Below are 13805 nucleotides of genomic sequence, written 5' to 3'. Positions count from 1 at the left end.
AGCATTTCTCAAGGTAAGATTTGATTTTACTTAAGGTTATCATTATTAGGCCCTTCATGCTCTAAACATTTGTTTATTCTGTTATGACTATGGCTGTGCTCGTCCTTTTTTTTTTTTTTTTTTAGCTTATTTCCAAGGAAAATGAGACAAGCACATCTTAGATTAAACTGAAAACCTAGGGTGTACAGATAATTAGCCTATGTATTATGTAAGTGAAAACATCTCTAACTTATCTTTTAAAAGATATTTTATCAAACACAAGTGAACACAACTTTAGACTTTAGTAAAACCTCTTATATTAAGGATATAGAGTTCTGCCTTTTACACTCAAACTGTGAGGAGGATCATGGACTACAGAAATAATATTTGTAAAGAGAAATAAATAAGAAACTCCTACACGATGGTATTTTCCCCACAGCCCAATGTGCCTGTTCTGTTGAGAACTTTTCTCAAAGTAATATATATAATAGATGTGACAGCAATATTCCTGTTTAAGAGGTAACTTCTAATGCAGTTTTTTATCCCCTTTAAAATGGATTCTCCTAGGCTCAAAGCTGAGTGTGCTCCCATCATTTTAATAATTGTTTAGGCAAGTCCTATGACAATTACACCAAGTTTCCTCAAACAATCCTCCCTCCACCCCCCCCCACCAGCCCTCCCTATGTTCTGCTTGTTCATATACCCTTCACCCTTTGCTGTTATCACTGCTATGTGTGCTTGTACTTGAAAGTAAAAAGCAATTCCAGATTACAGCAAACTCAATGGCCTTGCTCCATAGTATGGCCCCGGCTGAAGAGACAGGAAAGGGGAGAAGCACGAATGACATCATGGGTTGAGATCAGGCACTACCAGAAGCCCAGCTTGTGTTTTAAAAAGAGGCTCTTAAACATGTTCCCAGCAGGTAAGTCTTCACTGGCTTGGAGAACAGGGAGGACTATTTGACAAATACCACTGTGTTTGAATTTCTAGAGGCTACCCAGGCCAAGAAGACATCCCTAAGAGAGAAAAAGAGACACATAAACTCAGAATTACAGCCTAGAGATATAGATATATATATGTATATTTAAAGATACAGTCATTTTGAACTCTGTCATAAATAACTTCCTGGATAATTTCCTATAGCATTAAGAAGAGATGGTATCACCCAATAGGAATATAAGGGCAGTGGGCCTAAAAGATAGGTTCAGGCAATCCTAATTTACTGAACAGGATTTGACTCAGGAAATACCAATGCTTTGTTTCATGGGTATAGGTAAATCCCAGGAAAACTAGGGAGACGGGCAAAATCTTCAGAACCTCTCCCCTGCTCCCACTCCTGCCACACTTAGCACTTTATTGTGCTACTTACCACTTATCATTCCTCCTCAAATTCTAATTCCCTGAGAGGTCGGATTTGATCTAAGGAGATACTAAGCTAATATTCACAGTCACTAACAGCTTATTGTGGCGTCATTTTTAAAAGGGCATATGTAACTAAATGTTAAAGAACATCTGTAACAATGTGATATAAGCAAAAAGCGAAAACTGTTAATTATATCATCTTTGTCTACATGGCAAATGTAAGTAAGCTCCTTAAGCAGGGGAACTTTTCCAGTAGCCTCTACAATCAGACATCGGTATAGCAGTCTAGTCTACTTAAGATCAGGTGATCCTGATCCCATGCTCGGGGTTACCGTGTCTAACACAGTTAACTTAGTCATATCCGAATTCTACAAAGGGGAACTATAAGCTCACCTGCAATGCTTCACCACACATTCATTGCTGCAGTACTCATTGTCCCAGTCCTTACTCACAACAGGAGGATTCTCACAACCGGACCTCACACAGCGAGGCTGGGGTGAGAGTGTCACAGGAGACCCACTCACCAATTCAACATCCATTTGAGACGGAGACTCCACCTGTGAGAGGAAGAGAGCACCAAAAATGAATTAGATTACTACTTACCTAACCAGCTAGTCAAATGCATTCTGGAACCCAGTGGAGCAGTAGGTATTACAGTCCTTCACATATGGAGGCAGAATTCTAATAGAGGAGTTCCTGGTCTCCCTTTCTTTATGCAGCTTTAGAACTTTGTCAAGCAGACTGACATGAAGATTCTTCCCATTAATGGAATGCTGGCCACATGCTAGTACTCTTTAATTTCATCTGTCACTGACTTTGTTCCACACTTGAATAATATTCCTTTGAAAATGTCAAAAGTACAATGTGCATAGTGTCTGGGTTACCTCAACTAAGATTGGGAGGACTAAGAGAAGACAAAATGTGGTGCCATTAGAAAAAGGGAGATTCACAGTTTCTGCTGATGGGGAGGGGGGGCGGATTTTTCTTTAAAATGATTGCTTCATTAATTGTGGAGCTAGAGTCTCAAAACAGACTCACATTTTATTTAAAGTGACTACTGGTGATGTACAAGTTAAAACTAGGGTAAGTGGCACCTGTCTGTGTCTCTTTGGAAAGACTCCATGATATGAACCAATTTTTTTCTAGCTATATCCCCTGTCCATCCTCCCACTTAAAACATCAAGCTAAGCAGGCGAAAGGCAAGAGATATGGAAGAACTTTTATCTCCAAAGTTTAGGATCCTTGGATAGACACCTGCTAACTCTATGCTTAGCCTGTGTTCCCTCTAGTAGAATGGCAGTATGACTTCAACTTAGTTAAGGAGTGGTCTGGGACAGCAGACCCTCCTAAATATTTCTCACAAGAACACTACAGATTGTTGTGGGTAGGACGAGTCACAGTCGCAGGGAACTGCTACAGGATGTCTGTACTCCTGGTTGCCAGGCATTAAATGCTAGCAGCAACCTCCACCTTTATTGGATCAACCGAAAAATTAAACTTTTATACTGGTCTAGAGAAAGACTTAAAAACAGAGGCTTACCTCGGGAACTACATCTGTGATCATCTCACAGATTGTCTCAGGGGAGGTTTCCTCCACTGTATGGGCCTCAGGGCTGTTGTTCATAGGCCGCTCAGGACTACTTTCCACAGCTGGTGGGACTAAGGTAGTCTGCATTTTCAAAGTGGGTGGAGGCACAATCTTGATCTGCAGAGGAGGTGGCTGCTGCTGTAAATTGATTCGAACTTTCTGAGGTGGAGGCTGTTGCATGGCCTGAAGTGGGGGAGGCTGTTGCAGAATGGTCACTTGCTGCTGAGTGGGGGGCTGAGGCATCTGTTGCAATGGAGGGGGTTGTAGTCGGGGTGGAGGCAGTTGCATAGAAGCTGCAGCTGCTGCCGCTGCCTGCAACACTGACCGAGTGACAATCTGGGCTTGTTGACTGGGCTGGATAGTGGCTGTACTGGTCTGGCCTAGTTGGATCCCCCGGGAGGTCACCACTGTGGCTGGGATAACAGTAACCATCCCTCCTTGAGACATAGTAATAGAAGAGGGCAACATCTGTTTGGTAATAATCAACTTGGTGATATTGGGCTGACCCCCAGCCCCAGAAGATGCCTGATTTGCTACATAGGAGGAAAGAGTGGAGTTAACAACAATGGAAGGGGATAGGGCAGGGGGCTCTGTTGAGGCTGGTGCTGGAGATGCTGGGTCAACAGTAGCCATAGGAGGTGGAGAAGGAGTCTGTGATGGTGGTACTGGATCCAATTCTACTGTCTCCACAGTGGCCTAAAAGACCCCCCCCAGAAAAGAAAAAAAAAGTCATTTGGAGATTTACTTTGTTCCCTAGAACATATTCACTCTAATCATCTCCCACGAAAAGACACATCACAGAGTGATAAGAAAGAAAGAGAAAGAAAAAGAAAGAAGAGAAAAAAAAAAAGAAGAAAGAAAGAAAAAGAAAAAAGAGCAACTGTGGGGAGTAATAGTAAATAAGGGGGAGAAACTCAGAAAGATTTTGGCAAGGTTTATAATGGAAACAACAGGGAACCTGTTCTATACTTTTGAGCTTTTAATACTGCATAGTAGTAACAAGTCACACAGGTTTTTGGTGGTATTTACTTCTTATAACTGCTAATAAATAGCTCCAAAAATCGTTTTATTGGTTTAAATAACCCTCTTACCTGACACTCTTGATTGTCTTTATATGCAGCCAGAGCCTTCAGATACTCTTTCTTGGCAGCTTCAGTTTTCCTTTTATATACCTACAGGAAAGAGAGGCTGTTTAAAGACTCCCCATACTCCTAGAAAAGACCTATAATTCTATATTATTTATCAATGAGTGACAACTCATTTAAATATTTACAACTCTTTTTAGTGAATACACTTCTGGAAGCTAGTAATCAAAACAACCTCCACGGCAAACTTTCTAGTGACCATGCACCTGAAGGTCAGCCAATCAGCAAATCTTTCCAGAGCAACTATACTTCTAAAGCAACACCAAACCATGCCCAGTTTTATAATAAAATCCTGATCCAAAAATTATGTAAGATCAGGAGTATGCTTAGCCTAACAAGTACATTCTCCCTTAAGGAAAGTGGCAAATTATTTGCAATCATGGCCACAAGAATTCCTCCCATCTTGCATACTTCTTCCATCAAGGGCTGAAACCTACTTTCCCCTCCTTTGAATCTGGGATAGCCCTATGAATTGCTTTGACCATGAGAATGTGGCCTAAGTGAGAGAGACAGACTTTGCTCCTAAGTCAGCCATACTATAAACAAGCCAGCCTAGCCTTTTGAAGGATGAGAAGCTATGTGAATCAGGTTGTCTAAGCTAACAGGTAGCACCAAATTATCAGATACAGGAGCAAGGTCGCCTTGGCCAGCCACACTAGCTGTCATTTGGCTACAATCACAAGAATGAGCCCAGGCAAGAACATCAGGAAAACCATCTAACCAATTTACAGAATCACAACAAATAATAAACTGCCACTATTTAAAGCTATTAAATTTGTGGTTTGTTGCGCAGCAATAGATAACTGTTATAAGTTATAATACATTTTAGCTTTTTGTTTCAATTAAGTAGCAGACTCACTTTGACATAAGACCTGGGGAATGTAGGGTAATGATAATTATAGCCATCTTCAATTTTAATTGTGTCTTATGTAGTATAATTTTCATTTATTTTTAAAATCCATATCAAATTTAGAGAGATTAACTATAGTTTTCAAGTTTATACTAAACCAATGTGAAAAATGTAAACTAAACCCTAAATTCAAACTTAGGGTAGTAGATTTTAGAGCTGCAGGTTACCGAGGAATGGCCTAATTTGACAGAAAAAAAAAAAAAATGGGCTTTAGTAAAATTAGATTTGGTGTTTTTACAAAAATTATTAATTTTTAGATGGGTATTTTGGATTAAGCGGATGGCTGCAACTTCTAAGACAAAGTATGATCTATGAATGCTATAAACAAAGAGCTGATATGAAATAAGAGCATTTAAAAAAGTTTAGAAAGGGGAACCTGGGTGGCTCAGTTGGTTAAGTGTCTGACTTCAGCTCTCAGCTCGAGTCATGATCTCACAGTTAGTGAGTTCGAGCCCCATGTCAGGCTTTGTGCTGACAGCTCAGAGCCTGGACCCTGCTTCAGATTCTGTATCTTCCTCTCTCTGCTCCTCCTCTGTTCATGCTGTCCCTCTCTCAAAAATAAACACACATTAAAAAATTTTAAAGATAAAAAGTTTAGAAGAAACTTCTAAAGCATTCACTATCCACTATCCTCCATGTTTTGCTCACCTGTTTTTGTTCCTCTCCCAGACTGTCCCACATGGAGGCCACAATTTTTGAAACCTCCCCAAAAGTGGCATTGGGATTCTGTCCCTTGATGGCAGCCTGTGTGTCACGAAAGAATAAAGCATATGCTGAAACTGGTTTCTGGGGTTCATTAGGATCTTTCTTTTTTCTCTTCTTTGGGGCCTTCTGCTTTTTCCCTGCTTCCACCACAACTGTCTTCTGGCTGGGAATTTGCTGTAGGGAAAAAAAAAGAGAGAATTACAAGGGGGAAGAAGGAAGAATCATGTCTGGAGAACTGTAAGAAAAGGACTTTTATACGGGGGAACTAACTAGACACATGGATGTAATTTTCAGAAATGCTAAAAAGAGGCAATAGGATTAAGACATTAGTAAAGTATGTGAGGACCAATTAGAATGGGGATTGGGAAAAGCATTATAAACTGTAGATTGAGAGGCAGGACCCCATACCCAGAAAAGAGCAGAGGAGATGGCAGGGCAGGAGCAAATAATACTGAGTAGGCTCTGTATGCCAAGAGTTTTATCCCAGAATATCATGGCAGATTTGATTTTGGCAGGGAATGCCTCACCCTCCGGAAATCCTCAACACCATCCTCATGAAGTGAACTAGTAGGTGAAGGGGTGGTTGAAAGACGATCCTCAGGTGACTGGGCAGGTGGCAGGATGGTGCCACCCCCTAAGCTCAAACCAAGTTGAGAACTCAGTTCTGACTGATCAATGGTGGTCAACTGGCTATGCCCCATCAAGCCAGATGTCATGTCTGTCATTGGTACATCAATTGTAACAGGTGGGTTGGCACTATACTGAGTTCCTATAGAATGGTCCAAGTCCTGAGAGAAGCAGAAGGACTAATTAAACACTAAATATAAAAAAACACCACTCTTTCCCCCCACTGAATTCAGGACAGTTTATACTCTTGCTTACCCAAACTGTATCATCGTTTAAACACTAAACAAATAATTTGTCTACATATAATAAAGTACAGAAATTATTAAAGTCACTTCTTTGTATTCAAAAGCCTGTTCCAAAATAAAAACTAATCAGAGAAGTCTTAATTTTGGATAATTTAAAGAACAAATAAGTTATTCAGTAATCTGGAGGTGGTGATGACACATAGGGTAAAGAAAAACTTCCTCCCTGTACTCTCCTACAATAGTGGCTTTTAAAGTTGCAATACACAGGCAATCAAGAGTAAATAAGGCCAATGTTAGAGATGTATGGCATCAAATATAGTGTGAAGATGTGCTACTGATGAAATGTGCTGGAAGCCCAATACACTGATTTTTAACACATACTAATCCACAATTAATACATTTGGTTCAGACTGTTTTGGAATAAATCTCTCAACATGCTAGCTACCACACTCACATTTTAATCCTGGGCTATGAAGGCAACAATAGAAGGAAAAAAACCTTTTCCCCCCAAAGCCACAATCCTTTTCATATTAGGGTGAACACAGGACCTTTTATAATTTAAAACTAGTTTTCAAGTAAAATTGATTCAAATGATAAATTCCGTTCAAGGGAAATTAAGTCTTTGTTGGTGAGCCTTTAACCACAGAATGAGAACCAAGTAATACCCAAGTGTAGTAGGGAAGAGAGAGTCACTTTTAACTCCCTCAACATCATGCCCATGAGCCTGGGTAAGCTTGATAATGTCTTGCCCCTTACCATGGTCAAGCCCCCACTCAGGAGCCCCCCGCCCTGCTCCATCAAGCCATGGGTCATGCCCACAGGCATGTCCAATGTCTGGACCCCATATTGGGCTGAAAAGCTGCCATCCTGAGAGGAGGAAGGGTCTGCCAGGTCATCAAAGTGGCCAACCACATCTGAGACAGCCAGTGAGGGATCAGAATCCAAGGAGATAGGTGGGATTTCAAATTCCTCATCTCCCAAGCTTGGTGTATGGAATGTCTGTAGGGGGAAAAAGGGAAAAAAAAATTAGTGGGAAGAGGAGGAACTGCATACTGCTAAGTGAAGAACATGGCTGGGTACTGGAGTTTCTCAGTGTACCTCTTTTCAGCCTGGATCCTATTTTTTATCAGTTTCTTTGGACCTATTTAATTTTGCAAATAAACCTCTCTTCCTCATACCTTTGGTCATATGACATATACAAGGCTGCCAGTATAAATCACAGTTTTCAGTTTTTTAATCTGTTTTTATCAATTGTCCTATCATGCTTACGGTTCTAATGAGTGACTCTCTTGGCACCACTAGTCCAAGGACCCAGTCTTTATAAATTGTTTTGCCTATGACGCCTAAAAACTCTCAAAAGATTCTAATAGACAGCAGTTGTTTTGCAATTATACACCTGAACTATTAGACCACAGAAATTCATTGTCAACCAGTTATACTTTTGACTGTTGTTTTAGGTTCCTTTGAAGCAAACCCTAAAAGGTACTGTCATGGGAATGATATCCTCTTCTAAAATATCTACACTTAAGAGTTCCATCTTAGAGATCATGATGTTAACAACCAGTTAAGATTCCCATTTGTACAGCATTTTTAGAAAACCCAACAATGCCAAGGTAAAGCTAATACTCAGGAGAAAAACCTTCACAAGAGCTACAGCCAAAAGGCAAATTGGTTCTCTAATAGATTCTTAATCTGGCTCTGACAGCCTTTCTGTAAGAGAGGAAGAAAAACAGTACTCCAGCTGGCTATAAAACCCAATCCCTTCATCTGAATTCAACTATAGTAATATACTCTTTTTATACTGAATGGATCCACCATTCAGGGAGCCGACAGGCTAATGTCTGAATGAAAATATATTAAATGCCATGGTTCCTTTTAGACATTAAAAAACTAAATTAGTGACATTTGCAGCAAGAGCATTATAATTGCAAGAGACTTTGGTGTCAGAGAAGGTCTAGGTTCAAGTTCCAGCTTTGCCACTTACTATATGATTTTGAAGGGGTTTTCCTCATCTATAAAATCAGAGTTGTAATGGTAATCTCCTTATATTGTTATTATGAGAATTAATGGGATTTAGTAACAAAACTTTTGTCACATTGCCTTATAATTGCTTAATAACTATTAACCATTGCTATTAACAATATTAATACCCTAATTATGATTAACTTGAGACCTACTAATCAGTTATCATAGATAAATGGAATTTTAGAAACTTTAAATTCTATCAGCCCACACATGGCATAGTAAATATCAACTGATTCTGATCAAATTCAATAGGTACCCACATTTTTTTCATGATTAAACAATGCATTCTTTAAGAGTTCCTCAAGGTTTTTATGGACCCACAAAGGGTCCCAGTAATATCACTATTTATTTTTTTAAGGTTTATTTAAGTAATCTCTACACCCATGTGGGGCTTGAGCTCCCAACCCTGAGATCAAGAGTTGCTTGCTCCTCTGACTGAGCCAGCCAGGTGCTACACCATTTTGATTTCAATGAAGACGTTGTTAGAAAAAATATTTCCAGCTAGTAGAAACTAGGGGGAAAAAAAGTATGTCTGTGAAATGCCTAATCTTTCTGAATCTTACTGGTAAACTGAAAACAGTTTCCTAAAAGACAAAAATATGTATATAGCTACATTTCTACATTTTCATTCTCTAAGATCCTTACTATTTTACTTAACATGGTAAAAATTTGGTAGTTGTCTAGGATATAACATGAGAGTGGCACAAGGAACATAGGAGCCGGCAGTTCTTAAGGAAAAACTTAAAATCGACCCCCCAAAACTAAACATTTTTCAGTACACAGCTTACAATTCTTCTTACTGCGTGAAAGTTCTTAACTTAATCTTTCTGAAATTTTAGTTTACGTAGGTTCATGTGACATGTTTCAGGAAGAGAGTACAAAGATTTCTACCAAATTTTCATGTGAACAAAGTTATGGGGATCGGAAAAAGGATCCAAAGAAACATATACTAGATTAATAGTTGTATAATGGTAGTTTTCAGTTTTTTATAAGATACAGATTGCTTTAGCAAAGCAAAAGATGCCTATCTTTTTCTGCTTACCAGAACAAATAAAAAGGCAACTCTGCCAAGATGTGAAAATGATACTATTTGTTAAAAAGAACTAAAAAGAATAAAAATTCATATCCCAAACAAGAGACCAGTGTTCTGCAAAGGACTACCCTTCATAAACCATCTGGACTGCTCTCATGGATAACACTAAAAAACCAGACATGCAGAGATTCCACTGTATTAAATTAACAGGGCATTCTTTCTATGCACCACCCCCTGGAATGTGGAAACAGCTTTTCTATTCAGTATCCATAGCTTTAATGGGTTTTTTTTTTTGGGGGGGGGGGAGGGGGGCTTTGTTTTGCTTATGTTTGTTTCTTCCCTAAATAAGAAAAGTAAAATAATAGCAATGATCAAGAATACAGAGGGGTAAACCACATGCTAGAATAAACACAAGAGATTCACTTTAAATCTCTTTTACTACCACAAATGACCTTTAACATTATGGGGAAAAAACCAATAATGAATATCTAGTTGTGGGTCTACTACATAACTCACATATAAAACAAAGATACAACTGTAGCAAATATTAAAATAAAAACAAATAATTTCGACACAAAAGGAGAAAACAGGAACATGATGTAGCTACCCTCCCATTCAGCTTTCTCCCTCTGTGTTAAATTTGTGGGTCTTTTTGAGGTAAGAATCAGTTTGGGAATTATAGTTTATAAACAAGGATCCTCAACTATTTAGAGAACCAAAAAATAAAAAAAAAATGATCTCTCTCTCTTTTCATATTTCCCCATGCCAAGACACACAACCCACTATTTCTTTAAGTAGTTTGTGTAGATTATTCATTTTAAAGAAACTTATTTTAATCCAACACCTATTTACTCTTAGATACACTGGCACTATGTATCATTAAAATAATTAATTGTTCTAAAAAGTGCTATAGTAGCGAAAATCTTAACTATTCAGCCTGAAATAATTAAGTGATTCTAATATTATAAGTACTTTTCCTAATTAAAAATAGGTATCTTTATATTATTTTTCTCTAAGTGCCCAAAGCCTAGTATCATTATGTAAGAGCCAACCTGAATGAGGGAAACAGACAGATTAAACTCTCTTCAGATAGTATAACTTTCCTGTCTCAAGCAATGCTGTAACAAATGCTAAGCCTTCCTCTCTGGATACTTACTCTTTAGAAATTTTTACTACTATTTCTTATTTTATTGAGGTATAATTTGCATTAAATACACAAATTTAAAGTATATAGCTCAAAGAATTTTTACACATGTAGACATCCAATTAACTACCACCCAGATAAAAATACAGAACATTTCTACCTAAAAGATTTTTTTATGCTCCTTCTGAGTCAATATTCTCTCCTTTCCACAACAGGTACCGTTATTCTGATTTCTATAAACATAGCATGACACTGTCTATTCTTTATTCATTAAAAAACAAACTTATGTAGTGTCTACTCTTTTATGTCAGGCTTTTTACTCAACAATATATTTTTCATATCACCCAAGGTTCATTTATTCGTAGTTGATGACCTTTTCTATTGCTGTGTAGTATTCCTTTTTACAAATGTATCCATTTATAGACATTTGGGTTGTTTCTGGTGCTTAGCTATTATGACTAAAGTTGCTGTAAACATACAAGTTTTTGGTTAATATATCACTCATTTCTCTCATGTATACCTCAAGGAGTAGAACTAAACTGGGTCACAGGGTAGGTATATGTTTATCTTTAATAGATACTGCTAGTTTTCCAAAGTGATTGAACCAATTTATACTTACATCAGTAATGATTAAGAGTTATCTACATACTTGCAAAGTCTTGTAATTGTCAGTCTTCTTAATTTTAACCATTCTAGTGGGTGTACAGTCATACTCATAATTTTAACTGGCATTTCCCTGGTGAGTGATGACGATGACACTCCTTCATATGCCTAATGGCAATTTGGATACCCTCTTTTGTGAAGTGTGTGTTCAGTCTTTTACCCATTTTTAGGTTGGATTCTTCCTTTTACTCTACATAAGCATTTGATATATTCTGAAAATGATGTGTATTAAAATATGTGTATTAAAATATCTTCTCCCATTCTGTGGTGTGTCTAGTTCATGTCTGAATGATGTCTTGATGAAAAGAAGTTCCTAGTTTCAATGAGGTCCAATTTTCCAGGTTTTTTTATGGTTAGTATTTTTGTGGGCATCTATCTTTTTCTGGCAAGCAAACCATAAATATCACTTTTTCCAAAAAACGATTTGTTTAAGTATCACCTAAGTTATATTTGGGGTAGTTCAAAAAAAATTTAAAAGGGGAAGGGAAGGTGAATAAGTAATGAGAACAACTGTTAACAATGACAGAGACCTAAGCTAAAGGAAGATACTGAAATTTAATTATGAGCTTCTTGGCAAAATAGTTTTGTTTTCTTAGTTCTTAAAGTCATAGAAACAAAGGATACACTCAAACCTGGGAAGTTTCTGGAGGCCAGTGTGAAATTTACCACACTCTAAATTTAAATCTGATTCAGAAGAAATTGGCAATGATGCACTTTCATGAGGATGAGGCCAATGTGAGGTTTACAACACTCCAAATAATGAAATTAAACCACGGGGGTATCATTCAGAAGAAACTGGCAATGAGACTGGAAAGCACCAAGGAGATTTCAGTTTTTTAATTTTTTCTAAATTTGTCGCTCATTTGATTCACTTTCCCCTCCTTAAGAGAATAATAAGCAATAATAGCAATAAAGAAATTAAACTAGCAACTATGCCTTGTCAATCTAGTTCTCGTCCATGAAAATATTAAAGTTTACTACAGGATAAGCATATTCAACAGCAATCGAAAAAACTGATGGAAGTGATTGACTTCACTTTTGGGAAAAAAATATTAAAATCCTCAAAAAACATTCTGGAAAGCTCAAGACTGCCGTTTTTCAAAGACTGGAAAATTTATTTTTGTCTGTTCCAAATCTTTCTCTTTCACCCTGCCTAAACAAGTGATAGGAACTTATGACAGTATTTTAAGCAAAACTTTTTCACAAATACTAAAAAGCACTTCACCATAACCATTATTTCTACATCACAACATCATAAACTATTACTACAGCCATTCGGCAGCTAGGAAATTTGTGACAAAGGAGTAGTAACCTGCCCGAACTCTGAGTCACTGGCAAACAAACACATGTTGTACTCAACCCCCTTCATGCTTTCTGGCAATTATTTCCTTTCATCTTGTCACTAGCAAAACAAACTTGTAGGTAAACATAACTACTTAAAAAAAAAAAAATCCCTGAGCAGGAAATTTAAGCGAAATAAACACCCTACAATAGATAGTTTCAAGAATGAATACATGTGCACCAGTTAAGTAAACTCCCTCACCCCGATTTATCTTATATATTTTCCTCCCGCTGCGATCCCCCCAAATTCTTATTTCTCCCCAATGAAAGGAAACAATTCTACCCTGTCTTCCAATCCAAAATCACTCTGAGATGGGTTAACTCTTTCCAAAGTCCTGCTTTTCTGATGACAGCAGCTTCCCGGGCCTTCCCCTTAGTCTTCATAGGCTCTAGAAGCAGCTGCCACTGTTCTCTGAACACCAATCGCGGTCCCTGGTTCCCAGCCCCCGAGGCACCCGCGTCCACGCACTCCTCCCCGCCGCCCTACCCCACCGCTGCCTCAGGCCCTCCCCCCACAGCGTCGGCAGCTCGTGCTCACCTCGGCCCCTGACAGGAAGGGGTGCGAGGGCCCTGTGATCGTCAGGTAATTGTCATTTCCTCCGGGAAACTGGAAACCAAAAGAAAGCCGCGGGGATAAGTTAGGGGGAGTAAGGAGTTAGCTTGGAGCGACGGATTCTGTCCCCGACATTCTGACAACACTCCCCAAACCCCGCTCTCTTCTCCCCTCCCGCCGGCCGCCTCTCCACCCGGCTTCCCGCCTCTGCTTCAACCCCGTCGGCCGCGCTCTCTCGCCAGCCTTCTTAATGCTAGGTTCCTACCTCCATCTTCACACAACGGCTACCACCGTCTCAGTCCCCTCATCGCTCCCACCGCCCCCACCGGACTCGGACTGCCGTCACTTCCGCAAGGACGTGCGTCGCTCTCCGTTGATTGGAAGGAGCGCCGTGGGGCTATTGCGAGTCGCGCCGGGAAGGCGGAGCGGACGGAAAGGATAGCTACCGCCCCCTGGACCTTGGTGGGATAATGGCAAGTAGAAGT

General features: G+C 39.1%; 1 protein-coding gene across 1 annotated transcript; it reads right to left on the bottom strand.

Annotated features, from left to right (window-relative positions):
- Window positions 1-102: 102 nt before the first annotated feature.
- TOX4 (TOX high mobility group box family member 4) lies at window positions 103-13694 on the bottom strand. Its single transcript, XM_060619168.3, has 9 exons — window positions 13586-13694; window positions 13306-13374; window positions 7318-7560; window positions 6217-6477; window positions 5633-5863; window positions 4021-4101; window positions 2882-3625; window positions 1735-1898; window positions 103-995 (listed from the first exon to the last, which is right to left on the bottom strand). Exons 1-9 carry the CDS (start codon window positions 13589-13591, stop codon window positions 935-937), a joined length of 1860 nt encoding a protein of 619 aa, XP_060475151.1. The 5' UTR covers window positions 13592-13694; the 3' UTR covers window positions 103-934.
- Window positions 13695-13805: the final 111 nt, after the last annotated feature.

This window comes from Panthera onca, chromosome B3, assembly GCF_046562875.1.
Source record: "Panthera onca isolate mPanOnc1 chromosome B3, mPanOnc1 haplotype 2, whole genome shotgun sequence".
NCBI classification, from domain to species: domain Eukaryota; kingdom Metazoa; phylum Chordata; class Mammalia; order Carnivora; family Felidae; genus Panthera; species Panthera onca.
This window is presented reverse-complemented; position numbering and strand designations above follow the sequence as displayed.

Excerpts from the sequence above, each read along its gene's own strand:
- TOX4 (XM_060619168.3), bottom strand. Across the intron at positions 7,561-13,305 it reads CCTTCCTGTCAGGGGCCGAG|ACATTCCATACACCAAGCTT; the intron begins GTGAGCACGAGC and ends TTCCCCCTACAG. Across the intron at positions 6,478-7,317 it reads TGAGTGGGGGCTTGACCATG|GACTTGGACCATTCTATAGG; the intron begins GTAAGGGGCAAG and ends TGCTTCTCTCAG.